The sequence below is a fragment of the Staurois parvus genome, unplaced genomic scaffold (assembly GCF_062004578.1).
Source record: "Staurois parvus isolate SC_StPar_1 unplaced genomic scaffold, SC_StPar_1.0 ptg000230l, whole genome shotgun sequence".
NCBI lineage: Eukaryota > Metazoa > Chordata > Amphibia > Anura > Ranidae > Staurois > Staurois parvus.
Genome location: NW_028318026.1, coordinates 4,741,886 through 4,768,594, shown reverse-complemented (window position 1 = coordinate 4,768,594; position 26,709 = coordinate 4,741,886). Strand labels below are relative to the sequence as shown.

Here is a 26,709-nt window from a genome sequence, read left to right as displayed (position 1 = left end):
AAAACTGTTGTAATTCCTACACCGTTCACCTGATTTGGATGTAAATACCCACAAATTAAAGCTGACAGTCTGCAGTTAAAGCACATCTTGTTCGTTTCATTTCAAATCCATTGTGGTGGTGTATAGAGCCAAAAATGTTAGAATTGTGTCGATGTCCCAATATTTATGGACCTGACTGTATATAGATAATATTAATTGTTGGTTTCAAATTTTGTTTGTTGATTTGTGGCATCTGTCTGCAGCTCCCTATGGTTGACAATACTGGTATAATGTACTTACAAAATGCTTTACGGCTGTTCTTCCATTAGCACCTTTGGACATATCTGCTAACACTGCGGAAGGTCAAGAGATTTTGGACTTAGTCTGCCAAGTAATCTATATGGTTCTTGGCAGATCTACTCCAAAAGGAACCTTATTAAAGCGACAAACCTTTCTTTGTTTTTTTTTAAATTAAAACAAACGTGTCGTACTTACCTGCTCTGCAGCCCCAATCCTCCTCTTCTGGGGTCCCCCGTGGAAATCCAGGCTCCTCCTCTTCAGCAAGTGCCCCACAGAAAGCAGCACCTTGGGGGCACCTGTGCATGCTTGCTCCTGAGCTGCCATACCTGCAGCTGACACAGATACTGGCTTGGACCCATCCCCCCCTCATTCAGCACAGCATTTGATTGACAGCAGCGACAGGCGCTGCTCTCATGCACATCGCTGGATTTGATCAGGCTCAGGTAAGTATAAAGGGGGGCTGGGGGGGGGATTTTGCAACACAGTAGTTTTTTCACCTTAATGCATAGAATGTTGTCGCTATATAAATCCAGCATAATAATATAGTAACTCATTTTTGGATACCCAAACAGCCACTTTTCATGTCTGGAACTCTATCATACAAGCCTCTAAAGGTATATCATACCAAACACTGCAATGCTTACCCCTCCTCTCCATTGAGCTCATCTCAAAATTTGGAACTTACATCTTGGGATGCAGCAGGCATTCACTATATCATGGACCACTATGCAGTTTCCATAAAATAACCTTACAAGACCTTTGCCATACTTATCAGTTAAGTCACAAAGCCACAGTTAAGTCACAAATACCTTGAAATCAGACAGTACTTTCTTCACTACAATGGAATGACAATGCTCCAATTTAGGACACCCTAAAATTCTGATAGTTTTACAGACCAAAGCCACCAACTCTCAGCCTTTTATGCCCTACTGAAACCACAGAAGCAACATAAACTCCCCACTATGGAATTCTGGGAAAGAGAGCTTGTGTTTACATATCCATCGAATAATGGAATGCTAGAATAATAGAACGCTAAAATAACAGAACGCTAAAATAATGGAACGCAAAAATAAAAGGAATGCAAAAATAATAGAACGCTACAACCATGGAACAGTTTAAAGCCTCAAAGTGCATGTCCCACTGGGAATCCGTGCAAAAATTACTCCACAAATGGTACTACACTCCTCAAAAATTGGCGATGATCTTTCCAAACCACTTTCTGCTATGTTGAAGAAACTGTGGACAAAATTTAGAAATTGCATATGTTACGTATCAATCGAAAACCTGAGCCTGGGACAATGCATGCTAACGCCTTGATGAAATTAGTTTCACATCAAAAGCCTTCATCACATTAGTGGTTGCCCCAATCATATCAGATTCCCCTCATGTCAGAGCCCCCGCATACATGTCAGCACCTCCAACTGATCCTGGACAAGCTCGAACCCTTGCCTGCGGCACCCTGGGCAATCCATCTGAAACTCTGGTTGAGAAACACTGGCATAGCCCACTCTCAGACTCACTTCTGGCACATAAGGGATTATGGGTTATTATTATAAAGATGGGTTTCAAGTCATTATTTTGAATGAATACATAACTACACTGAAAGTTTTCGTTTTTTGGTGTTTTCCTGGCATTCGGTTTTGAGGTTCACAGCAGAACAGAGTAAAATACAATCTGAGCAGCAAACAATAAAAGACAACAGAGCAGAACATACTATCTAGGAATGCTTCCCATTCTTTTGTTATCTAAAATAATTCAGTAGGTGGATGATTTATTGAAAGGGAAAGTTCCAATCAAACATATGTCATTCTCTTTCAGTATGCTGCATGACAGATGCTGGGGAAAAATTGAAAACAATATTATAGTGCTCTGTTTGTATTCTCTCTCGGAATGAAGGAAATGAAGTGTCAATCTTCTGTGATGTTCTTGATAAATGTCGGTAACCAGTCAGCAATGTACAATTAAATATTCACATACAGTGTATATGTGTTACCCTTACAGATATATTCATGTTTGTTTGCAGTACAGATACCACAGTATTCTCTTTAGTTTGACTATAAAGAAAACTGGAACACATAGGAGCAATTCCAGGTTGATGCCAACACCACCCTATAGTCTTGGAGTGTAACCCATACAGGAAATCTGTTCTAATCGAAATATATGGTTTATCAAATTTTACAAAACAGAACACTTGGAGATCCAATAAACCTAACATTTTGTTCATGTCAACCACTGTTTTTGGGCTCTTGCACACAGATGCCAAAATGCCGTGTTTTTAGGCTTTCAGGCATTTATTTTTTTAGTGATCTGAATGCAGCCAATTGTTTTCAATGGAAAGAATATACCAGCACTCAACCATGCTTAAGGAGAGAATTAAACTGTTGAAATGCAAACAAGTGCAAGTAGAGTTCACACTAATCCTCCAAGACCTGTATGGAAATATGTACATGAAACAATGAATCACTATATGTGTATGAGCGTACGAAAGGTCGCTCTATCTGCTAAACAAAAATATCACTAAATGTCACTGGATTAGCGGACTTGGAGCAGGGGGCTCCTAATGCATGCAAAAGGAAAAAGCAAATACCACAAAAGGCGGATAGTTTAGTAGTTAATAAAATCAGGTTTATTGTGAAAGCAATAAAAAGTAATGCACTCCCAAATGTGGGAGTAATGGAAGGCAGAACTACAACATCCAGGATGACAGGCAACATAACAAAAGATGTAAACCCTAGCCAGGGGTAACTGCAATGCATGTCAGGCATCTCAGATGGGAAGGGACCTTCTATCTTGCCAAGGAGAACATAGCTGTCCTCCCTGAAATACATATCTGCATCACATCCTAGCTGCCTAGTGTGAATCGTAATTACCCCTGGCCAGGGTTTAGAGCTTCTGCTGTATTGCTGGTCATCCTGGACACTGTGGTTCTGTCTTCTATTACTTCCACATCTGTTATTGGATTACTTTTGGTCCTTTTATAAAAAACTTGATTATATTAACTACTACACTATTAGCCACCTGTACGGTTTGTCTTTTGCATTGCTTCCAATGGGTTTGTAAACTTCCCCTGAATTTAGATTTAGTAAAGAAAAAAAAAACAATTACAAAAATCTGCATTACTGGTCATTTTATGCCCATACATACATTTTGTGTAGAAACTTTTGTGCAAGAAAGATTCCGCATTCATACATCGGTAGTGTACACAAGGACCTGCTTTGGAGGCCAAAACCCTGGGAGAAGTTCTAAATAGGTTATCTTTTGTGTAATTTTATAAATTAGATATTTTAATTACATTTTAACCAGTTATAAAAAGACAATCATTTTGATGTAGCTTTACTTTTTGTAAAATCATACTTGACCTCTGACAAGGCTATGGAACATAGGTTGGAGAGCGGAAATTTGTACTGGGTTTGAGGCCTGACTGATGAGACCCATAACATCCCCCCAGCATCAGTATTTAGGACTATTACGCCTGACATACACTAACCATGTCCCTCTGAGCAAATCCACTATGTGGATGAATCGTGTCAGTGTGTGCACTGTTAGTATAGCTTTTTCCTCATGTGGAGACCACCACTGACTTGTAGAAGATGTTTAGCCCAAGAGACAATATAAATGCAACTAGTAATGTATTTACAACGTATCATCCAGACAGGATTTTCCCTAAAAATAGGCATTACGAGTACATATAGATAATTTTCTTGTTAAAATTGCTCATGTGAGACCTTGGGCTCATACTGTAGGAAAACAACGTACAGCCAAAGTAGTATTTTTTTATCATTCTAGTTTAACTGTATTGCAAACTGCCTAAATCTGAACGCATTCAGATAGCATAGATCAGACATGATAATCATTCACACTGCCTACTGCTGACAGTATCATAACGGCTCACATGTGTCAATACCCTGTGCTTAGTGGACATTTATACAGCATTTTAATGCCTCATAGCCTACCTTCAAGGTCTGCCATGAATATTACAATGGGCACCATGCAGTGCTGTTCCCACTGGAGCAGTAATGTTGTGTTAAATATTAAGCAGCATATTGCTGTCATGAGGCATTGATGCTGGTCAGCAGCCTCCATTAATCTCAATGGTAATGAGTCATAACTGCACCTTAACTACACCTATAGCATTTATGACGTTAGTAAACCATTTATAAAGCGTTAGCTGGGCACTGAGGGAGAGGCAGTGGAGGTTCCTGTATCCCAGAATGCCCTAGGAAATAACAGAACTAGGACACAGCAGCTCCAGCCACATCCTCTTTGTACAGAACATGATTTGCTTCTATGAGTGGGCAAAGGTATCAAGCCATCCATTATTGCCAGTGGCAAAGCATTCTGTGTCAGCAAAGTGGAGACAAGTGTCAGAGATCAAAGTATATGATTCCATTTTACAGGGAAACCACATAAATGTCTGCTATCACAACACAACCTAACCACACCTCAAAGAAGATCATTTCCTCTACATTACTTCCCCCTTTAATCCCCTCCCACTAGTAAAGCAACACTTTCATGGGCATTTAACAAGCACTCTAGATGCTTTTTCAATGCTTCAAAAACACAACAAAAACACATCCTAAATGCTATAGGCATGTTAATGAGCATTGCTTAGTTTTTCATAATCAAAACGTGTGAACGAGTCCTAAATGAGAGAAAGTAAAATAATTCAGATCAAGTCTTACCATCATGATTGGGATTTCCTAATGTCCATGGTTCATCAGAGTCAAAATGTGTATCCCCTCCTATTCCAGGTCCTGGAAAATAAGCATGTGCCAAAAATCCCCCCTCACCATCAAAAGGTGAGCTGTCTCCATGAAAACCAGATGCAAAAATAATAGTAATGTCCACTTCCCGCTTGCCATTTTCTAACTCATGGTATGGAACTTCTTCAAATGTCAGTGGAGTTACATTCTGCCAAACATCAAAGGCACGGCGAATGGCTTTACGTGTTTCAGTATCTCCCACTTTTGGTGTGACGTTCTTTATACTGGAAAAAAAAATGAAAAGATTTGATGAGTTAGTTTTATATAGTTTCCGTCTGACTGTGTGCTGCCATATGTGTTACCAATTGATTTATCAGCTACCTTTTCTTCTAGCTGTTCTCTTTTGGTTTCTGCACATAGGAAAGTCTTACTCTACCTATTACAATTCCAGGCTGTTCATGTGTATGCACCATAAGGAGGAATGGGGGACCTCCAGGTAAGCTTACCATCTTTTTTTTACCGAATTATAAATTATACAGTATGTCCCACTATCCAGTGGGCAGATTCAACATTCATTGACAATGAGACATTTGCTTGCAGTGAAATTAATGGGATGCATTTTAGAGAAAAATGGGTTTTCAGTTTTCTTCAGGGTTAGTAAATCCTGGTCAGATTCCTGAAGCCTTTTTAGAATAGCAACACAGAAATGTGACGGCAGAAAAAGTCTGAGTGGTCTATCAAGTATGCCTTTTTTTTTGTTGTTAACTTGTCAGAGTATAGATCTATGCTTGTCCCACGCATGTTTGAAGCGGTTTACTGTTGACTGGCTCAGTACCTCTGCTGGACGTTTTTTACAATCATCAACTACTCTTTCAGTAAATGATCCTTCCTGAGATTAGTTTTTATCTTTTCTTCAGTTAAAGGAATTGTCCTCGTGTTCTTGATTTTGGTTTCATGTTGAAAATCCTGCTTTCCTGAACCTTATACACCCCCTTGATGTATTTAAAGGTTTCAATCATGTCTCCCCTTTCCCTTTTTTCCTCCAGACTGTACATACTACGCTCCTGAAGTCGCTCTTGATATGTTTTATCCCCCAGACCTTTCACCATTTTTGTTCTATTCGTTCTATCAAAATCTTTTTGTAAGTGAGATTTCCAGAACTGGACACCATATTCTAAAGGTCTAACTAAAGATCTATATAGGGGAATCAGGATCTCCTTCCTCCTGCTGGTGACCCCTCTGGTGATGCATCCTACAATTCTATTTGCTCTCGATTTGCTTTCGCCAGAATATTTTCCACAATATTGACCTTACTGAGAAGGATCATGCCTCCATCCCCAAGTCCATGGTTTGCTGACATACATATACTTTTTTAATTTTGAATAAAAATGGTCATAAATCAGTAAAAATACTTTACTGATTGAAGTTCATGAAAACACCATATCTTTATTGTAGGGGTGACAGGTTCAAATGGTATTGGTAGCTACAAACCATACATGAGACAGTAATACCCAGGAACAGTCCAGGCCGGCTTGTACTTCACTTTTTATTCAGCAATGCAGTTAACCACTTTCCATGCAGGAGGGATTTATACAGCAAGTCCATACCATAAAACAAAACATCTCATCTGCCAGAGCCACTAAGCGCAAATCCATGCCACCAACAATGATGCCCCAATGTAACTGGTTCTCATTACAGCAGCTCTTGTAGCTTTTTCGGTGTTCTGTCAGCAGTCAGCCTTTTCCCCCAGCAGCAGGCTCACATAGCATAAAGAGTTAGAGAGAGCCCTGAACATCGGTCCACTCACATATACTGTAGAAGGGCCAGTCCACAGCAGAACGTGGTGCGAGAAACCCGCATTCTGCATGCATTTGCCACACCACATTCAAAACATACTGCTCTTGCAATCTGAAGTGGGTGTCACACCAAACACAGGTCGCAAAAATAGTGCACTTGCCTGCACCGGATCCCATTGTATGGTAGTACCATGCGATCCAGTTGCTGTGCATTTTTTAAAGTAGTGCATGCACTACTTTTGGCGATTTCATTCCATTCAAATGAATGGGCTTAACTCCCCTTGCACCTGGATCGCATGTGAATTACACTTTCCTGTGTGGTTCATGGTGTGAACTGGCTCTAAAGGCCTGTGGACAGCCAAGACTAATTAATAAGATCTGGCTACCAGGTAAGATGTGAACCTAGGAATGGAGACTTTTACAGCTCAAAAACGCTACAAAGGCTTAGTGGAAGCCATGTTTATTACATATGCATGCGATGCTACCTTTTATTATACCTGAACAGTTATTCTGCTATGTTACATATTCTTGTTTCAGGTCAGCTGAGACTGCAAATAATACATCCATCATAACTTATTATGCAGTTAATTTGTTTTTCACGCCGTTTGTTCAGCAAGGTGCTTCGTGCACTGTGTCATAAAAAACAAAACTTCATATACTGTATAGCACAGCAAATATGTAAAAACATAGTCCCATTAAAACTTAATTTCACGTATGCATAACTATAACTATTTTGTCAATGAAAATATACTGTCATTTCCCAATAAAACTCCTCTAGATTTTCTTTAAGGATAATGGGCTGAGATGTGTAAGCCACTCTCGTGCCCATAATACACTACAGGCTACACTTTAAGTCACAGCAACAACAGAATGCTAAAAACTGCAAGTGCTGTACAGATGTGGGACCGTCTGCACAACATTCATACGTGGCAGGTTTTCTACACAAAAATGAAAATACATAAATTATATATTTCCATGATATAAAAATGCAGCGCTAAGTATAGGGTATTGAACTAATAAACATAAATAGAAGGTGTATTAGTCAATAAAAAAATGACAGTAATAGAGTCTATATCAGTGACACTATAAAGTGCATATAGTGACTAATTAAGTATGCTATCACATTCCGCGAAGTGATGGTAAACGTCCCAATACAAGGTGAAGTATCAGTGATTCCCGTGCTCTTAGGTGGGTATATAGTATGCACTAACCAGATAGCGCACACAATTGCGCGTTTGAGTTATCAGACCACTCCTGGTATTCTGGAACTGGAAGGGAAAGAATCTGGAGATCATCTGGCAAACCAGCAGCTTGGCAGGTGATCAGCATATCATATATACCAACTGTGGTACTTCATCCATCCAGCAGGGGGTCACCATCCATGTGTAGTGAATTCTCAGATATCCAGTAAAAAACCCACCAAATAAGGCATAGAGCATCAGACTAGGGATATACCTTGAAAGGAGGGACTCCTAGTGCAGCGAGTCCAAACAGAAACTATGATAGTGTAGTATTTTGAGATCCTTTATTGATATATATAACAGATGTACACTCACATGTAGGGGATAAAGCAGAAACAAATATGGCCGCCGGCCTCCGCGTGGCTCAGACGGCGTGACATCACCTCTAGACTCCACCCTGATGCGTTTTGTGCATACGAGCACGTTATCAAAGGGAGCACGCACTAGCCGGTCCAAGGTATATATAGTATTGTCTGGTCATGCGCGGTAAGGAAACGCCATTTTGGCTCGCTCACGCATGCGCGATACATGTGAGGGTGGCCATTTTAATGGTTATCAATTTACCAACAGAAGACATCAGACCTTATTTGTGAGACTTAATACTCGGACTACATATATGAAAGCTGCATGAAACCGCATTAAATATCAGAATAACCTCCAAAACATGAATGGGAGGAGGATGAGAATTTAATATACTACAATGCTAGAAAAATAATCGCCACTAATTGTGACTATAATAGCATCATAGAATAGTATAGGGACTCCATTTTACCGAAGGCTAGGTAGCCAGATATGTCACAAGCAATGGCAATAAAGTACTGCAGAACATGAGAAACCATGTATCTTCAGCAGTTTAACATATTAGAGAGGCCTTATAGCCTATAAAGTGCATCTAAATCATTGTGATTCCCAATCAAGTTTCCACAGATTGGGGTCCCACAAATAAATGCAATGACTACTATTTAATGTAGCCTCGGTGTCCAGATCAGCCATGGAAAATGGTAGTAATAAAAGTGATTCCAGGTTGAAAGCCCCAGAAAGCTTATTAAATGTAAATTCATAATAATAATAAATCGATAAAAGAAATCTTCTGGTGGTAAAAACAGAATAATGATAAAATCTCAAAATCACTAGAAACATATAAAATATGTAAAAATTGTGAAAAACAAACGCATGTATAAATTGCAACTCATATAAAAACTCCAATTAATAAAATGATGATCCATTAATAAATAATAGAAAGCAGACTGATAGAAAATAGGTAAAAATAGATATATATATTTTTAGAGGTGATCTATGATATATATATATAATATATATATTTATCATATAATAACCCTTATCACGACAAAAAATAATAAAAGTGAAATAAACCGGTGCAATCTAAAAAAGCTCAAAAGGTAAAAGCAGAAAGCGAAGGGGGAAGGGAGACTAATGAGACCAATAAATATTAAAATTAGCTGGTGTCTAAAAAACAGTTGATGTCCAAGTCTATATTTAAACCAATGGGGGAGAGGGACTGTAACTCAAAAATCCACTTTGTTTCTAATTTAGACACAGATCTCCTTTTGTAGATACCTCTCCAGTGGTGCTTAATAATGTCTATAGCTGTAAATTTTAGACACCGTGGGTCCCTATTGTGATGTTTCCAGTAATGCAATGATAGAGAGTGTTCCTTAAAACCTTTTTTGATGTTTTTAAGGTGCTCTCTAAGTCTATCACGTAGCCTTCTAGTGGTCCTCCCAACGTATTGCTTACCGCTACCACATTCTAATAAGTACACAACATGTGTGCTGTTACAGGTGATAGTTGATATATTCTCATATGTCCTCATGGTAGTATTAGACATAAACCGTTTAACAGGTTTCTTGTGTATTCCATTCTCAACACACAACATACACCTGTTACAGGGGTAAAAACCTTTGTGGCCCAAGTTAAAAGATATTGGTTTAGGAGGTTTCACTGTATTAGGGGCTAAGGTTAATCTCAATGAGGGTGCCTTACGGAAAATAATCTCAGGATAATCCGGCAAAGTTTGTCCCAACACTGGGTCATTCTTAAGGATGAACCAGTTTTTCTTTATAATCTTGGAGACCTCTTTATATTGTATATTGAAATTAGTAATAAACGGACAAACTTTCTTTTTTGATATGAGCTTTGGGATTGAGTAGCTCATTCCTATCAAGGTTCCCCACTTCGCTAATGGTTCTATCAAGATGTAGTTTGTTGTAACCTTTTTCTAAGAACCTCTGTTTCAAAATGTTGGATTGTGTGTTAAAATACTCAATGCTGTCAAAGTTTCTCCTGATCCATAAAAATTGGCCTTTGGGGATATTCATAAGCCACTAAGGGTGATGACAACTATCAAGGGGGATAAAACTGTTTCTGTCCATGGTTTTAAAAAATGATTTGGTTAAAATGTCCGTGCCAACAATATATAGTGTGAGATCCAAAAAATTGATTTGATTAAAATCATACTGGTAAATCAGTTTGATATTAAGATCATTAAAATTCAATGTAGTAAAAAATTTATTTAAAGTGAATTTGTCTCCTTGCCATAATAAAAATACATCATCGATATAACAGCGATAAAATATAAGGTTTGGCCAATCTCTCGCGTAAATGAGGTCTTCCTCCCATCTAGCCATAAATAAATTAGCCAGACTTGGGGCAAGTTTAGCGCCCATGGCGACACCAGTGGTCTGTAGGTAGTATTTGTTACCAAACCAGAAATAGTTATGTTTCATGGCGAAGTCTAGAAGTTCTAAAATAAAAATTTTTAGTATTAAAGGGATGTCTGTGTCCATATTTAAGTAAAACTCGGCTGCCGTCATGCAGTCTGTATGCTTAATGGCACTATATAATGCAGACACGTCGGCCGTTACAAGATAAGTAGGCAAATGTAACTTGATAGTCTTAATATCAACGAGTACTTGTTTAGTATCTTTAAAAAATGCAGGTGTGTTAGATACTAGTGGTTGGAGAAATTGATCAATGTATTCTCCCACTCGGGAGCTCAAAGAACCGATCCCACTAACAATGGGCCTGCCTGGGGGGTTTATTGGATCTTTATGTATCTTAGATAAACATGAGGGGTTTGAGGGCTCTATCTATATTGTGAGGGATTAGCCCAGTAGCGAGTTGTGCTTGACCCCCTGGATGGGTCAGAGCACCGTGAAAGATGCTCAGCATGACAGCAGGGTCTTAGTGAATAAAGTGGTGCTTTATTTACAAGTCTGGTGAACACACGGTACATACAGTTGTGTCCAAAATTATTCAACCCCCAATGCTGTAAAGGGGTTTAGGGACTATAGTGTACATTTGGAATTGTATTCAGAATCAAATCCTACAAGGACGTTGTAACTACCCAAATGCAACTAAAATGACATCAATTGTTTATGTAATACAGTAGTAAATGGTTCTTATGTGGTTTCTTCATTGCCACAATTATTCAACCCCTTAAAGACTACCACTCTGAAGAACAGAGGTTCATACAGGTGCTTTCCATCAGGTATTGAAAACACCTGTGGATGTCACCGAGCAGCAATCAAGCATAATAAGCACCAATTAGGCAGCTTTAAAATGACTGTGATACTCAGCTCCTTCTAGACATTTACTGGTGTGGTTACAAACATGGTGAAGGCAAGAGAATGGTCCAGGAAGACAAGAGAAGAGGTGATTTCTCTTCACAGGAAGGGCAATGGCTATAAGAAGATTGCAAAGATGTTAAACATACCAAGAGACACCTTAGGAAGCATCATTCGCAAATTCAAGGCAAAGGGCACTGTTGAAACGCTACCTGGTCGTGGCAGAAAGAAGATGCTGACTTCGACTGCTGTGCGCTACCTGAAGCGTAGAGTGGAGAGAAGTCCCCGTGTGACTGCTGAGGAACTGAGAAAAGATTTGTCAGATGTGGGTACAGAAGTTTCAGCCCAGACAATAAGACGCACACTGCGTAATGAAGGCCTCCGTGCCAGAACTCCCAGGCGTACCCCCTTGCTGTCTCCAAAGAATAAGAAGAGTCGACTGCAGTATGCCAAAAGCCATGTGGACAAACCACAAAAGTTGTGGGATAGTGTTCTGTGGACTGATGAAACAAAATTAGAACTGTTTGGGCCCATGGATCAACGCTATGTTTGGAGGAGGAAGAACAAGGCCTATGATGAAAAGAACACCTTGCCTACTGTGAAGCATGGTGGAGGGTCAATCATGCTTTGGGGCTGTTTTGCTTCTGCAGGTACAGGGAAGCTTCAGCGTGTGCAAGGTACCATGAATTCTCTTCAGTACCAGGAGATATTGGATGGAAACGTGATGCAGTCCGTCACACACCTGAGGCTTGGGAGACGTTGGACCTTTCAACAGGACAATGATCCCAAGCATACCTCCAAGTCCACTAGAGCATGGTTGCAGAGGAAAGGCTGGAACATTTTGGAGTGGCCATCGCAGTCACCAGACTTAAATCCGATTGAGAACCTCTGGTGGGACTTAAAGAAAGCAGTTGCAGTGCGCAAGCCTAAGAATGTGACTGAACTGGAGGCCTTTGCCCATGAAGAATGGGCGAAGATACCCGTAGATCGCTGCAAGACACTTGTGTCAAGCTATGCTTCACGTTTAAAAGCTGTTATAACTGTAAAAGGATGCTGTACTAAGTACTAAGATTGAATGTCACTTGGGGGTTGAATAAAACTGATAATGCTGTGAGCACAGAAAAGACATTTGTGGTTATTTCATTATAACTGTTATGTTATATTTGTCTGACCTACAAGTGCCTCTTTAATGTAAATGTAAGCAAGATGACTGAATGATCAAAAGCAATGTCAAACTGGCCAAAACACTCAATTTCAGTGGGGGTTGAATAATTTTGGCCACAACTGTATAGTCAAAAACAGCAAAAAAAAAAAAAGCCTTGGCACATTGGGCATCTAACTGCAAACACAGGTTCCTATCTACCTGTCTGGATACAGCCTATCACTGCTCAGACACAGGCTGTTCACACAGTCTAAGATCACACAGGTTTTCTCTCACCACAGGATGGTTTGGTTGCTCCCCAGTCTGTCCTGCACAGCAAACTGGTTCCAGGTTGGAGCATTCTCCCTAATCAGCCTGGGAGTTTTATTGAGCCCAGAGCCCTTAAATCACTGCACCCGAGCTCATTAACTCATCAGTGAGCCAGACAGCTTACTACACAGCACCAAAGGAGAAACAGTCAGTGTAAAGCATGAACCTGGGACAAAATACCTCCCATCCTGGACACATCCCTTAATTCTTCCTGACCTCCTGTCACTATATATATATATATATATATATATATATATACACATACATACAGAGGGGGTTGTTGAGCAGTTTCAGCTGCTTTTGGTGTTATTGAAACTAACAGGTACACTAGATGGGCAACAATGGGACAACCCCCAAAACAGGAATGGCTGTACAGGTGGAGGCCACTGACATTTTTCCCCTACTCATCTTTTCTGATGGTTTTTCACCAGTTTTGCATTTGGCTAGGGTCAGTGTCACTACTGGTAGCATGAGGCAATACCTAGACCCTACAGAGATTGCACAGGCAGTCCAACTCCTCCAGGATGGCACATCAATATGTACCATTGCCAGAAGGTTTGCTGTCTCCCAGCACAATCTCAGGAGCATGGAGGAGATTCCAGGAGACAGGCAGTTATTCTGGACAGGGCCGTAGAAGGTCCTTAACCCATCAGCAGGACTGGTATCTGCTCTTTGTGCAAGGAGGAGCAGGATGAGCTCTGCCAGAGCCCTACAAAATGACCTCCAGCAGGCCACTGGTGTGAATGTCTCTGATCAATTAGAAGCAGACTTCATGAGGGTGGCCAGAGGGCCCAACATCCTCTAGTGAGCCCTATGTTCACTGCTCGGCACCATAGAGCTTGATTGGCATTTGCTGTGGAGCACATTGGATCCTAAAGGAGAGGTTGTCATACATTTTTTAATGGACAAGGTGATTGGGAACATATATAGATTCTTAGACATTAATTGACACGTGCACATTTTTTTACCTTTGATAATATGTTTATATTGATATATCATTCATTGTCACTTGCTATCCCACAAGGCTAGCACCTTTGTTTAGTTTAAATAAAAAAATGTTGATGTGCACTATACTGTATTTTAGCATGCCAATTTTCTTTGTTGTATATAGTATGTTAATCATCATTCAACCCAAACTGGACTAGGTATTTCATCTGTATAAATGTGGTATGGATATCAGACAGGAAGCTCCTATAGACTAAAGGACGGCTTGATAAATCAGGGTACTCTGTGAAGTCCTTAGGCTATGTCAGCACTATATAACATAATAAAATGAGTATAAAAAACAACCAGGGTTCTATACCAAATAGCTTTGTGAAACATTTTATTATTTTAAATTTATTGGTGAAGTGATTCTGTAGGATACGCAGAGAAGCTATTATTTTCCATCTAAGCTAAACCAGTAGTCAGATGGTGGAAAGGCTGTCTGAAATCTGGGACAGAACAAGGAAACTGATTGGAAGAGAAACAATTTGGATGTGAATACTGCAAAGGAAGCCAAGCTTTTTAGGAGAATAATTAAATCATATTATTGCATTAAAAAAAGAATGTAATTCTGTTCACTAAAAAAAATGTCCAAAAAATTAGAAACTGTAAGCAGCAACATTTGGCACATAAAATTTTCCAAGCATAAATACCATTACAGACTCTGATGCCTAGTAAATTTAAGCCACAATACAGCAGTCAGAGCCATGCCCATCAGGAGTGCTTGCTACAAGTCTCACCCCACAAGTTACATCAACTCCAACCATGTCCAATTCATCTAGGCTGCATAATGGCATAGTGGTTGGCACTTCTGCCTTACACAACGGGATCCAAGTTTTAAATCCTACCAAGGGATACTAACTGCATAGGGTTTGCATGTTCTCTTTATTGTGAGCGAGTTACCTCCAGGTACTCAGTCTTCTCCCACAATCCAAAAACATACTGGTAGGATAATCGGTTACAAAGGCAATTACCTTTTGAGGCTTTCCCTCCTTATGGAGGGTGTCAATGATGGTTTTCTGCACAACTGTCAGGTCAGCAGTCTTTCCCAAGATTGTGATTCCTACTGAACCAGTCAGAGACCATTTAAAGGCTCAGGAACCCTTTGCAGGTGTTATGGCTTAATTAGCAGATTAGAGTGGGACACTTTGAGCCTAGAATATTGCACTTTTTCACAATATTCTCATTTTCTGAGATTGTGGATTTGAGGTTTTCATGAGCTGTAAGCCATAATCATTACAATTATGACAAATCACGGCTTGAACTATCTTGCTTTGCATGTAATGAGTCTATCTCATATATTAGTTTCACCTTTTAAATTGCATTACTGAAATAAATGAAGTTTTGCACGATATTCTAATTTTTTGAGTTTCACCTGTATAATGGCCCTAGTAGATGTATGTATGCATGTGAGGCAGGGACCTTAGATTGTAAGCCCCTTGAAGAAAGGGACTGGGAGGTGAAAGTACAGTATATGTAAAGCGCCATGTAAAAAGGATAGTGCTGTCTGTATGTGTGTGTGTGTGTGTGTATATATATATATATATATATATATATATATATATATATATATACAGTTACAAGAAAAAGTATGTGAACCCCTTGGGATTACGTGGAGTTTTGCATGAATTGGGCTTAAAATGTGCTCTAAACGTCATCTAAGTCACAACAATAGAAGAACACAGTCTGCTGAACATAATACTACACAAACATTAGATGTTGCCATGGTTTAATTGCACATAACATGTAAACATTCAACAGTGCAGGGAGCAAAAAGTATGTGAACCTTTGGACCTAATAACTGGTTGACCCTCCTTTGGCAGCAATGACCTCAACCAAACGTTTCCTGTAGTTGCAGATCAGACCTGCACAACGATCTGGAGTAATTTTGGACCACTCTTCTTCACAAAACTGTTTCAGTGTAGCAATATTCTTGGGATGTCTGGTGTGAATCGCTCTCTTAAGGTCATGCCACAGCATTTCAATCGGGTTGAGGTCGGGACTCTGACTGGGCCACTCCAGAAGGCATATTCTGTGCTGTTGCAGCCATTGTTTTGTTGAATTACTTGTATGCTTTGGGTCATTGTCCTGTTGCATCACCCATCCTCTGCGGAGCTTCAGTTGGCGGACAGATGGTCGTACGTTTTCCTGCAAAATGTCTTGATAAATTCTGGAATTCATTTTCCCATCAATGACAACAATCCGTCCAGGCCCTGAGGCAGCAAAGCAGCCCCAAACCATGATGCTCCCTCCACCATGTTTTACAGTGGGGATGAGGTTTTGATGTTGGTGTGCTGTGCCTTTTTTTCTCCACACATAGTGTTGTGTGTTCTTCCCAAACAACTCAATCTTGGTTTTATCTGTCCACAGTATATTTTGCCAGTAGTGCTGTGGAACATCCAGGTGCTCTTTTGCAAACTTCAAACGTGCTGCAATATTCTTTTTGGACAGCAATTGCTTTCTCCGTGGTGTCCTCCCATGTACTCCATTCTTGTTTAATGTTTTCCTTATTGTAGCTGTGTCAACAAAAATGTTAGCATGTGCCAGAGATTTCTGTAGGTCTTTAGCTGACACTCTGGGATTCTTCATTACCTCATGCAGCATTCTGCGCTGTGCTCTTGCAGTCATTTTTACAGGACGACCGCGCCTAGGGAGAGTAGCAACAGTGCTAAACTTTCTCCATTTGTAGACAGTCTGTCTTACCGTGGACACATGAACATCAAGGCTTTTGGAGACACTTTTGTAACCCTTTCCAGCTTCATGCAAGTCAACAATTCTTGATCGTAGGTCTTCGGAGAACTCTTTTCTGCGAGGCATGGGTCACATCAGACAGTGCTTCTTGAAACCAGTAAACCCAAAACAGGTGTGTGTTTTTTAAGGGCAGGACAGCTGTCAGCAACACATCCAATATCATCACACTGATTGGAGTCAAGGTTGGCTCACTCCTTGCTCCAATTGGCTCTGGGAGAAGTCATTAAGCTAGGGCCTCACATACTTTTTCCTCCCTGCACTGTGAATGTTTACATGTTATGTGCAATTAAACCATGGCAACATCTAATGTTTGTGTAGTATTATGTTCAGCAGACTGTGTTCTTCTGTTGTTGTGACTTAGATGATGTTCAGAGCACATTTTATGCCCAATTCATGCAAAACTCCACGTACTCCCAAGGGGTTCACATACTTTTTCTTGCAACTGTATATATACACATATATACACACACACACATACATATGCATATACACACACACACCTGTAATAAATTACTATGCTATATTGCTGAAAATCTGCAATTAAATCATTTCCTTGAAGCAGTCAGTCTCGGTCTCTATTTAGGCCTCATTCCCACATGCCCTTATAACAAGCAGGCCCTTTTTTCAGCGTCTCAATTTCCAGGTGTAGCATGCAGGCAGCACAGTTATCTCTATTAGGATGCAGCAGCAGTAATTCATAAACTATTTGACTTCTTGGTGGAGTAGCCAAATCTGCAGCTATACATCTCAGCAAATCAAAAGTTTAGCATTTTACCCAATTCTTGCATTATTCAAGAAGAATTCTCAGTTATAATTCAAGTTGTGGGTGAGCCTGTTGGTACCACCAGGCTCATCAAAAGCAGACGAGTACCAGTCGTTTTAAAACAATAGCCAACAGAGGAGATTTGTCCAGCTGTGCTGTTAACATGAATGGAGGAATCTGTTATAGATTTCTGAAGGTCAGCCTACAGGCTGAACAAAAGAAACCAATGTGTACGACCAGCTTTAATATGCTTGTTTTATATTTCACAACACTGAACAGCTTTAGTATAATTTTGTTATATTTCACCCCACTGGACCAGCTTCAGCATAACTTTTTACATTGGAAACACTGGACCAACCACATCAGTTTCTGCCCCCAAGCACGTGTCATACAGGCACATATGCTAGGAAGACAGGGGGAAGCTAATTAATTTGTCAGTATGTTTTGGGGCTCTGGAAAGAAACCGGGCAACAAAGAGAAACGCTCCAAAACTTGGGTGTGTCACATATGTCAGGCAGGTCATGTTGGTGTTCCTTGAAGAGCTTTTTGTTTGCTGTGGTGCCAAGTTGCCCACTCAGTACTACATGCTATGCTTGACTAGAATCCCAGCCAAAAAAGAAAAATACTGTTGATTTCAGTTATGAGATTACTTGCGCTAGCTGCCTGTGGAAAACCACTCAGTACGGGAGCCCTCCTCTTTTGAGCAAGCCTGCTTAGCTGGCAAAGCTATTCAAAACTCATCGTCACATTCTATGCTACCCCGTATGCCCTTAGTGCCCCTTGGGAGTTCCCGTTCAATGTGAGAGACACTTAAACGCCACCTTTTTCCTAAACAGAAAGAATCTTATTCTTTGCCCACAAGACCTCTCTCGCCAGTAGATAGCAGGAAGGGGGATACAAACTCCTTACAAGTTGGTACCGGATGCCTGTGGCACTTCATCGTATGTTTTCTCAGGTTTTGAATTTCTGCTGGAGGTGTCTTAGAGTCTGAGGGATCCCTGCTTCAAATCTTCTGGGAGTGTCCAAAATTGAATGAGTTCTGGACAATGGTAGAGTAGATGATCAAGACACTTACGGGGGTGACTCTTGGAGGAAATCCAGCATCTTTTTTGCTTAACAACATGTCACTTTCTAATATGTGACACAAAAATTCATCACTCAAGCATCTTCTCAATGCAGCAAAGCCTTGCATTCCTGCACTGTGGAAGAGCCCTCACCCACCTGACAAGCCGCAGTGGCTCACTCGAATTCCAGAGATTTGATGAATCTTACTATGATAATTAAAGAACAGGAAGATAAATATTAAATATTGGAAAATCTGTACTCTAAACGTTTCTATAAAGATCAGACACCTCTTGCTTCCACAGCAATAGATGGGTCCTTCTCCCTTCCACACCATTTTTTCCTTTTTCTTTCCCCGCCCTCTTCCTTCCCAGACAGGCTACCTGAGCACCACCTTTTTGTGTTTATAGGGTCCATGAATCCTTGTTCTGTGTAATGAAGTCTCTTGCTTCCTTATATGTTGTTCCTATATGTTTTTGACTTTCACACTGTCATGCTGATTCTTCTAAATAAAGAATTTAGAAATAAAAATCGATTGGCTGCTGCTCTAAGCATCTGCTCCTGGTGAGTCAAAATTTAGAAAAATTTGTCAGACACCATTAGTTCTCCATTATATATGTTGCTGTTTCCAGCATGGAGTTTTTAGTACCAAACCCAAACTGTTAATAAGAATGTATTTTCAGCCATATTCATAAGATGAAACCTATCCCTCACCATTTTTATGGCCCTAAGAATTAATATGTAACACTTAGGCCTCATAAATACGGGAAGAAATAATGATGTTGCTAGGGGCATCTGGATCTGGTTTTTTTTTTGTTTTGTTTTTTGCACCTCTGAAAGCAGCTCTAGGTTATCTAATGTGAAGAATATGCACATTGTGTCGTTTACAAGCAAATTCAAGAGCAGCGTTCAGGGAAATAAAAAATGCCCCAAACCTGCGTTCAGAGAGGAGTTTTCCAGCATAATTTATGCTCATACGTGCATAAACATGTCTAAAACACACGCAAATTTAATCTAGTGGCTAGAATAAATTAATTTTCTAGCCAAAAGAATCAATTTATACTCACTCTTATACATCCAAAAACGCAATATGCGCATATACATGCATCAGTGCATACAAACGTGGCGTTAGTGGCAATTTTTGCTGCCAACTTCTGGAAGGATATTTGGAGCATTTTTTCATATGTCCATGTGCATGAGGCCTTAAGAGACACTGTATATTCAGAGAAAGTGACAGTAGATGCACTTTCCAAAGACAATTGCACCCTGCCATGCATGAGCAAGGTGACAGTATCTCTTTAAAACTTCACTTGCTGGCTCAAGATAGACATACACAATATGAAAATGCTATATTTCATATTAAAATTATTGAAAATATATTTTCCTTTTTTTTTGTAGTTCTGACCATTAAGAAACATATGAGCCAACCCTAACAAATGCAAATTCTAACCAACACTAATAAAAAAATAAAATAATCCTCTGTAATCCTTCAGGAGCCATTTAAAGCCCTTGAAAACACCCAAAGTCACCCTAATTTTACCATCTTTGTTGACTCCAATCTATTTCAACAAATAGTCTAAAATTTTTGTCAAAATTTTGGTAAATGAAAAACTCAAATTTCCTCACCCCTATTAACCGATCTACCATTCTACAGTTGCAAGAAAAAGTATGTGAACCCCTTGGGATTACGTGGAGTTTTGCATGAATTGGGCATAAAATGTGCTCTGAACGTCATCTAAGTCACAACAATAGAAGAACACAGTCTGCTGAACATAATACTACACAAACATTAGATGTTGCCATGGTTTAATTGCACATAACATGTAAACATTCACAGTGCAGGGAGGAAAAAGTATGTGAGGCCCTAGCTTAATGACTTCTCCCAGAGCTAATTGGAGCCAGGAGTGAGCCAACCTTGACTCCAATCAGTGTGATGATATTGGATGTGTTGCTGACAGCTGTCCTGCCCTTAAAAAACACACACCTGTTTTGGGTTTACTGGTTTCAAGAAGCACTGTTTTATGTGAACCATGCCTCGCAGAAAAGAGCGCTCAGAAGACCTACGATCAAGAATTGTTGACTTGCATGAAGCTGGAAAGGGTTACAAAAGTATCACCGAAAGCCTTGATGTTCATGTGTCCACGGTAAGACAGACTGTCTACAAATGGAGAAAGTTTAGCACTGTTGCTACTCTCCCTAGGCGTGGTCGTCCTGTAAAAATGACTGCAAGAGCACAACGCAGAATGCTGCATGAGGTAAAGAAGAATCCCAGAGTGTCAGCTAAAGACCTACAGAAATCTCTGGCATATGCTAACATTTTTGTTGGCACATCTACAATAAGGAAAACATTAAACAAGAATGGAGTACATGGGAGGATACCACAGAGGAAGCCATTGCTGTCCAAAAAGAATATTGCAGCATGTTTGAAGTTTGCAAAAGAGAACCTGGATGTTCCACAGCACTACTGGCAAAATATACTGTGGACAGATGAAACCAAGATTGAGTTGTTTGGGAAGAACACACAACACTATGTGTGGAGAAAAAAAGGCACAGCACACCAACATCAAAACCTCATCCCCACTGTAAAACATGGCGGAGGGAGCATCATGGTTTGGGGCTGCTTTGCTGCCTCAGGGCCTGGACGGATTGTTGTCATTGATGGGAAAATGAATTCCAGAGTTTATGAAGACATTTTGCAGGAAAACGTACGACCATCTGTCCGCCAACTGAAGCTCCGCAGAGGATGGGTGATGCAACAGGACAATGACCCAAAGCATACAAGTAATTCAACAAAACAATGGCTGCAACAGCACAGAATACGCCTTCTGGAGTGGCCCAGTCAGAGTCCTGACCTCAACCCGATTGAAATGCTGTGGCATGACCTTAAGAGAGCGATTCACACCAGACGTCCCAAGAATATTGCTACACTGAAACAGTTTTGTGAAGAGGAGTGGTCCAAAATTACTCCAGATCATTGTGCAGGTCTGATCTGCAACTACAAGAAACGTTTGGTTGAGGTTATTGCTGCCAAAGGAGGGTCAACCAGTTATTAAGTCCAAAGGTTCACATACTTTTTCCTCCCTGCACTGTGAATGTTTACATGTTATGTGCAATTAAACCATGGCAACATCTAATGTTTGTGTAGTATTATGTTCAGCAGACTGTGTTCTTCTATTGTTGTGACTTAGATGACGTTCAGAGCACATTTTATGCCCAATTCATGCAAAACTCCACGTAATCCCAAGGGGTTCACATACTTTTTCTTGCAACTGTATGTAAATATACAATTGAAAGCTTTAAAACAAATATTGCCAGTAGAACTACAAATATTACATATTTACTGGCAAGCTCCATGTACAGTATATAGCTAATTAAAAAAGATAAGGCATGGATCCACATTAGTCAAAAGGCAGTGGCTACATTTTCCTATACACTGATGTGACATAATGAAATTACAAACATGCTAAGTGGTCACAGATTTGCTTCCCCCCCCCCCCTCGGCAAATTGCTTTCAATAGAGCAAATACATAACTGACATCTACACTAATAAGTAGCTACTTCACTCCCCATGTCTTTATTCACTGCATGTTATTTACCTGTAAAAGCCTCCGTTGTGTTGATATCCAAAATCCCTGAGACTTCTGGGCGCCACCATCCTGGATGTGATGTCCGCAGCCCAAGCTGACTCAGCACCATATAGTGACATCTATAGTATTCTCCTTCACTAACAGATTATGTAGGGAGGTAAGGGGAGGGGTGGAGGAGCTTGGCCAGCACAGACAGTAATTGGACACTTCCATAAGAGGAAAGGGTTATTAAATACAAGGAGGGAGGGGGCTGTGCTTGGGAAATTGACACTTTCAGAAATGTTCATTCCCTAGCAAGTTTAGAAGCACATTGCATGTCATTAAAGAATGATCTATGGAAAGGAAAAACCATGCCATAAGCAATTAAAATATGAAGAAAGAGATGCACATTGGACAAACTACATGCATCCTATTCCTGGTTAGATAGTATGGATGGCTCAGGTTGCCTCCTGCACCTGGAGTTTAAATAGCTTGGAGTGGAGAATCTTTCTAGTCTAAAGCATTTAAAAATAATTGATATTTCTGTGCTTTTTACCTGCAGTTTTGAAGCTGGTGTCAGGGTTTCTTTAATCATTGATGTAAACTTGTAGATTTTCCCAAATTTGCATTTTTGCATCATTAAGACAAGTTGAAGGCAGCAGTGTCACTACTCACAGCAAATCGTCCTAATAAAGACATCTTGGGGTCTGATGGAAATTTACTGTGACAACAATTTACACGTCGCAAAAAAGAGAAAAGCAGAGGAGTGATGAAAAGCCTCACTAGTGATACACAAAGAAGTGTTCAGGATTTCCAACGCTGCCTTCCCCGCTCCAGTACTGCCATGCATTCATAAGCAGGCTCCCGTAAACACCAGCAATTCTAATCAGTTAATTAGGGTATACAACGTGATTTGTCAGGGTCTCGTAGAAATAGAAAGCTTACAATTCTCTATGATTTGTTACACCTGAATCTTTTCATTCCAGCTGGCATCAATCAAAGCTTAGCTGAAATAAGGTCTTTTTTGTTGCTTTTTTTCCAGCTCACAGTATGGCTTATTGATTTAAATGAATTGCTTCTAGTCAAATATAGATTTCATTTTCTGCTTCTCCATTTTCTTTTTTTTCTCCCGACATTTCCCATTGGGTTATTTTATTAATCTCTTTGCAGTCTGTCTGCTCTCTAAACTAAGCTTGTTCATTCCTAGGCTTAGAAAGAAACACCATCTGCATGTGTAACTGTACTTACTGGTGGGACGACTTTGTCCAAAGTTGTATCAGGATTATATTTATAGATATCGTGAATATACAACTCCAGTTAAGGACTTTGGCTCCTTTAAAGCAAAACTCCAGACAAAGCGCTAAATGCACACTTAAAGCTGAACTGCAGGAGTAAAAAAGTTCCCTCGTGCCCCTGTGCTGCAGGGATTAAACGCTTCTTTTGGTCTAGGGCAGGGGTCTCCAAACTTCCTAAATAAAAGGGCCATTTTACTGTCTGTCAGACTTTAGGGGGTCCGAACTATGGCCAGTTAGAGTAGAAAATGCCCCAATATCAATGGGAGTATACAGTAGGGTTGATCAACTAAAGGCATATAGACTGTGCACTTTGCAAGTGCTGTTCCTGCAGAGCTTATTAAATGGGAAGGGGAGGGGGGGGGGAATGATCTGCTGACTTCCATTATCCAATCATGTGCAAACAAAAATGCTTTTTTTTAATGTATTCTTTTATTTTCCTTGCAAGTGAAACTTTGCCTCAGTTTATTTGCCTTTAGTAAATTAACCCTAATGTTTAAGGCTTGGTGGTAAGTGGCAGTAAAAGATATTACATAGCGCTTGTGGTTAGAAGGAGGAGGAGGAGGATTGTTGGTGTCAGTGGGAAGAATAGTACCCCATAATTTATATCTGTGGAAGGAAAAGTGTCCCATTGTAGGTGTTCGTGGAAGGAATAGTGCCCCAATGTTGATATCAATGGAAGAATAAGTGCCCCTTCATTGGTGTCAGTGGGAGGAAGAGTGCCTTGTGTATGAATGGGAGGAACAGTGGAAGAAACCATGTCCAAAGTCCATATACTACAGGCAAACAAAAGGCCATAATTTGGAGACCAGTGGTCTAGGGGAACAAGAATAACACTTCTTTACCTGATCTGCCACTTCCCCAAGCTCCTCTGTGCTGCAATACTGGTCCCTGCAGCCAATGCTCCAGTGGTTGCAGGACCACGGTCCTGAATATGATGCAAGAATACCAAGGAACATTCTACCACAGTGTAGGGAAAGGCAAAGTGTAGGAAAATCCCAGCTGCGTTTTTGGTTCTATGGACTTCAATGGAAATGCTGTAGAAAAGCATGTATTGCATTTTTGATGCATTTTAAATCAGCCTAGCAATAAGAATTTTTTTTTAAAAATACGCAAAAATAATCAAAAACGCGGTAAAAACACAGGTGCAAATATGCAATGCAGAAACAGCTCAAACGCAACCAGCATAGACGTGAACCTAGCCTAAGGGTAGGTAAAACAGCTTTTCCAGTCCCCTAGAAATGAATAAGTATTTAACCCTTACAGTGCTGGGGACAGCCTCACTTCAAAAGGAAGGGTTTTACTTTCCCTGGAGTTGGGCTATAAAACCCATATACAGTGAGGAACAGAAGTATTTGAACACCCTGCGATTTTGCAAGTTCTCCCACTTAGAAATCATGGAGGGGTCTGAAATTCACATTGTAGGTGCATTCCCACTCTGAGAGACACCTAAGAAAATCAGTGTTAATATTTGGTACAGAAGCCTTTGTTTGCAATTACAGAGGTCAAACGTTTCCTGTAGTTCTTGACCAGCTTTGCATACACTGCAACAGGGATTATGGCCCACTCCTCCAAACAGATCTCCTCTAGATCTGTCAGGTTTCGGGGCTGTCGCTGAGCAACACAGAGTTTCAGCTCCCTCCAAAGATGTTCTATTGGATTTAGGTCTGGAGACTGGCTAGGCCACTCCAGAAACTTGATATGCTTCTTATGGAGCCACTCCTTAGTTATCCTGGCTGTGTGCTTTGGGTCGTTGTCATGTTGGAAGACCCAGCCACGACCCATCTTCAATGCTCTGACTGAGGGAAGGAGGCTGTAGCTCAAAATCTCACAATAAATGGCCCCATTCATCCTCTCCTTAATACAGTGCAGTTGTCCTGTCCCCTTCGCAGAAAAGCACCCCAAAGCATGATGTTACCACCCCCATGCTTCACAGTAGGGATGGTGTTCTTGGGATGCAACTCATCCTTCTTTTTCCTCTAAACACGACGAGTGAAGTTTGTAAAGTTTAGATCAAAAAGTTCTACTTTGGTCTCATCTGACCACATGACTTTCTCCCATGCCTCCTCTGGATCATCCAGATGGTCATTGGCAAACTTCAGACGGGTCAGGACATGTGATGACTTGAGCAGGGGAACCTTCCGTGCAATGCATGATTTGAAACCATGACGGCGTAGTGTTCTACCGACAGTGACCTTTGAAACTGTGGTCCCAGCTCTCTTCATGTCATTGACCAGCTCCTCCCTTTGTAGTTCTGGGTTGATTCCTCACCTTTCTTATCAGTGATACCCCGCGAGGTGAGATCTTGCATGGAGCCCCAGTCCCAGGGAGACTGACAGCCTCTTCCATTTTCTAACAATTACTCCAACAGTTGATCTATTTTCACCAAGCTGCTTGGCATTTGCCCTGTAGCCCTTTCCAGCCTTGTGGAGGTCCACAATTTTGTCTCTGGTGTCTTTTGACAGCTCTTTTGTCTTGCCCATGGTAGTAGTTGGCGTCTGACTAACTGTGGGGTGGACAGGTGTCTTTAAAGAGCTCAGACAGGTGCTACGAAGTTAGATTAATGAGTGGAATAGAGGAGGACTTTTTAAAGGCACAGTAACAGGTATTTGAGAGCCAGAATTCTTGCTGTTTCTTAGGTGTTCAAACACTTATGTTCAGCAGTGCAAGATAAAATTTTAAATTCTGTCTCTCAGAGTGGGAATGCACCTACAATGTGAATTTCAGACCCCTCCATGATTTCTAAGTGGGAGAACTTGCAAAATCGCAGGGCGTTCAAATACTTCTGTTCCTCACTGTATGATTATACTTCATCTTCAAAGGATTTTTAATTCTGTACAGGTAGTCTTGTGATTTACACATTTTCAACAATGCACAGCCAGGTATGTGGCATAGGTAGATAAAGAACAAGTTCACCTTTTGTAACATCAATATTCAGGGTGTAACATGCAACATGTTACAAAGGCACCAGCCTCTCCTCTCCTCCCCATTTTGACAGCTTGCAGGGATCTTTTTTCCCCCACTGGCTATCACAATCTGAAAAAAAAAAATACATTCACAGTATTCTGCGGCTCTCGGTTTGTAGTTCTCAATGAACTACCAGAGCGCTGTTGAGCTCTCTAGGTAGTTCACTGAGCTTCCTGTCATAGTGTAACTGCCTGCTCATATTGCAGGTATGAGCAGACAGTTATACAGAGTCTGCAGGACCATGGCA

At 40.5% G+C, this 26,709-nt stretch overlaps 1 protein-coding gene across 2 annotated transcripts in view; it reads right to left on the bottom strand.

Moving 5' to 3' along the window:
• The window catches only part of MMP16 (matrix metallopeptidase 16), a 307,082-nt gene that overhangs the window by 100,332 nt on the left and 180,041 nt on the right, over nt 1-26,709 (bottom strand). For both annotated transcript variants that reach the window (XM_089679703.1, XM_089679704.1), the window contains one exon: nt 4,962-5,266. In XM_089679703.1, coding sequence (XP_089535829.1) covers nt 4,962-5,266 — 305 coding nt within the window. The remainder of the gene's footprint in view (nt 1-4,961; nt 5,267-26,709) is intronic.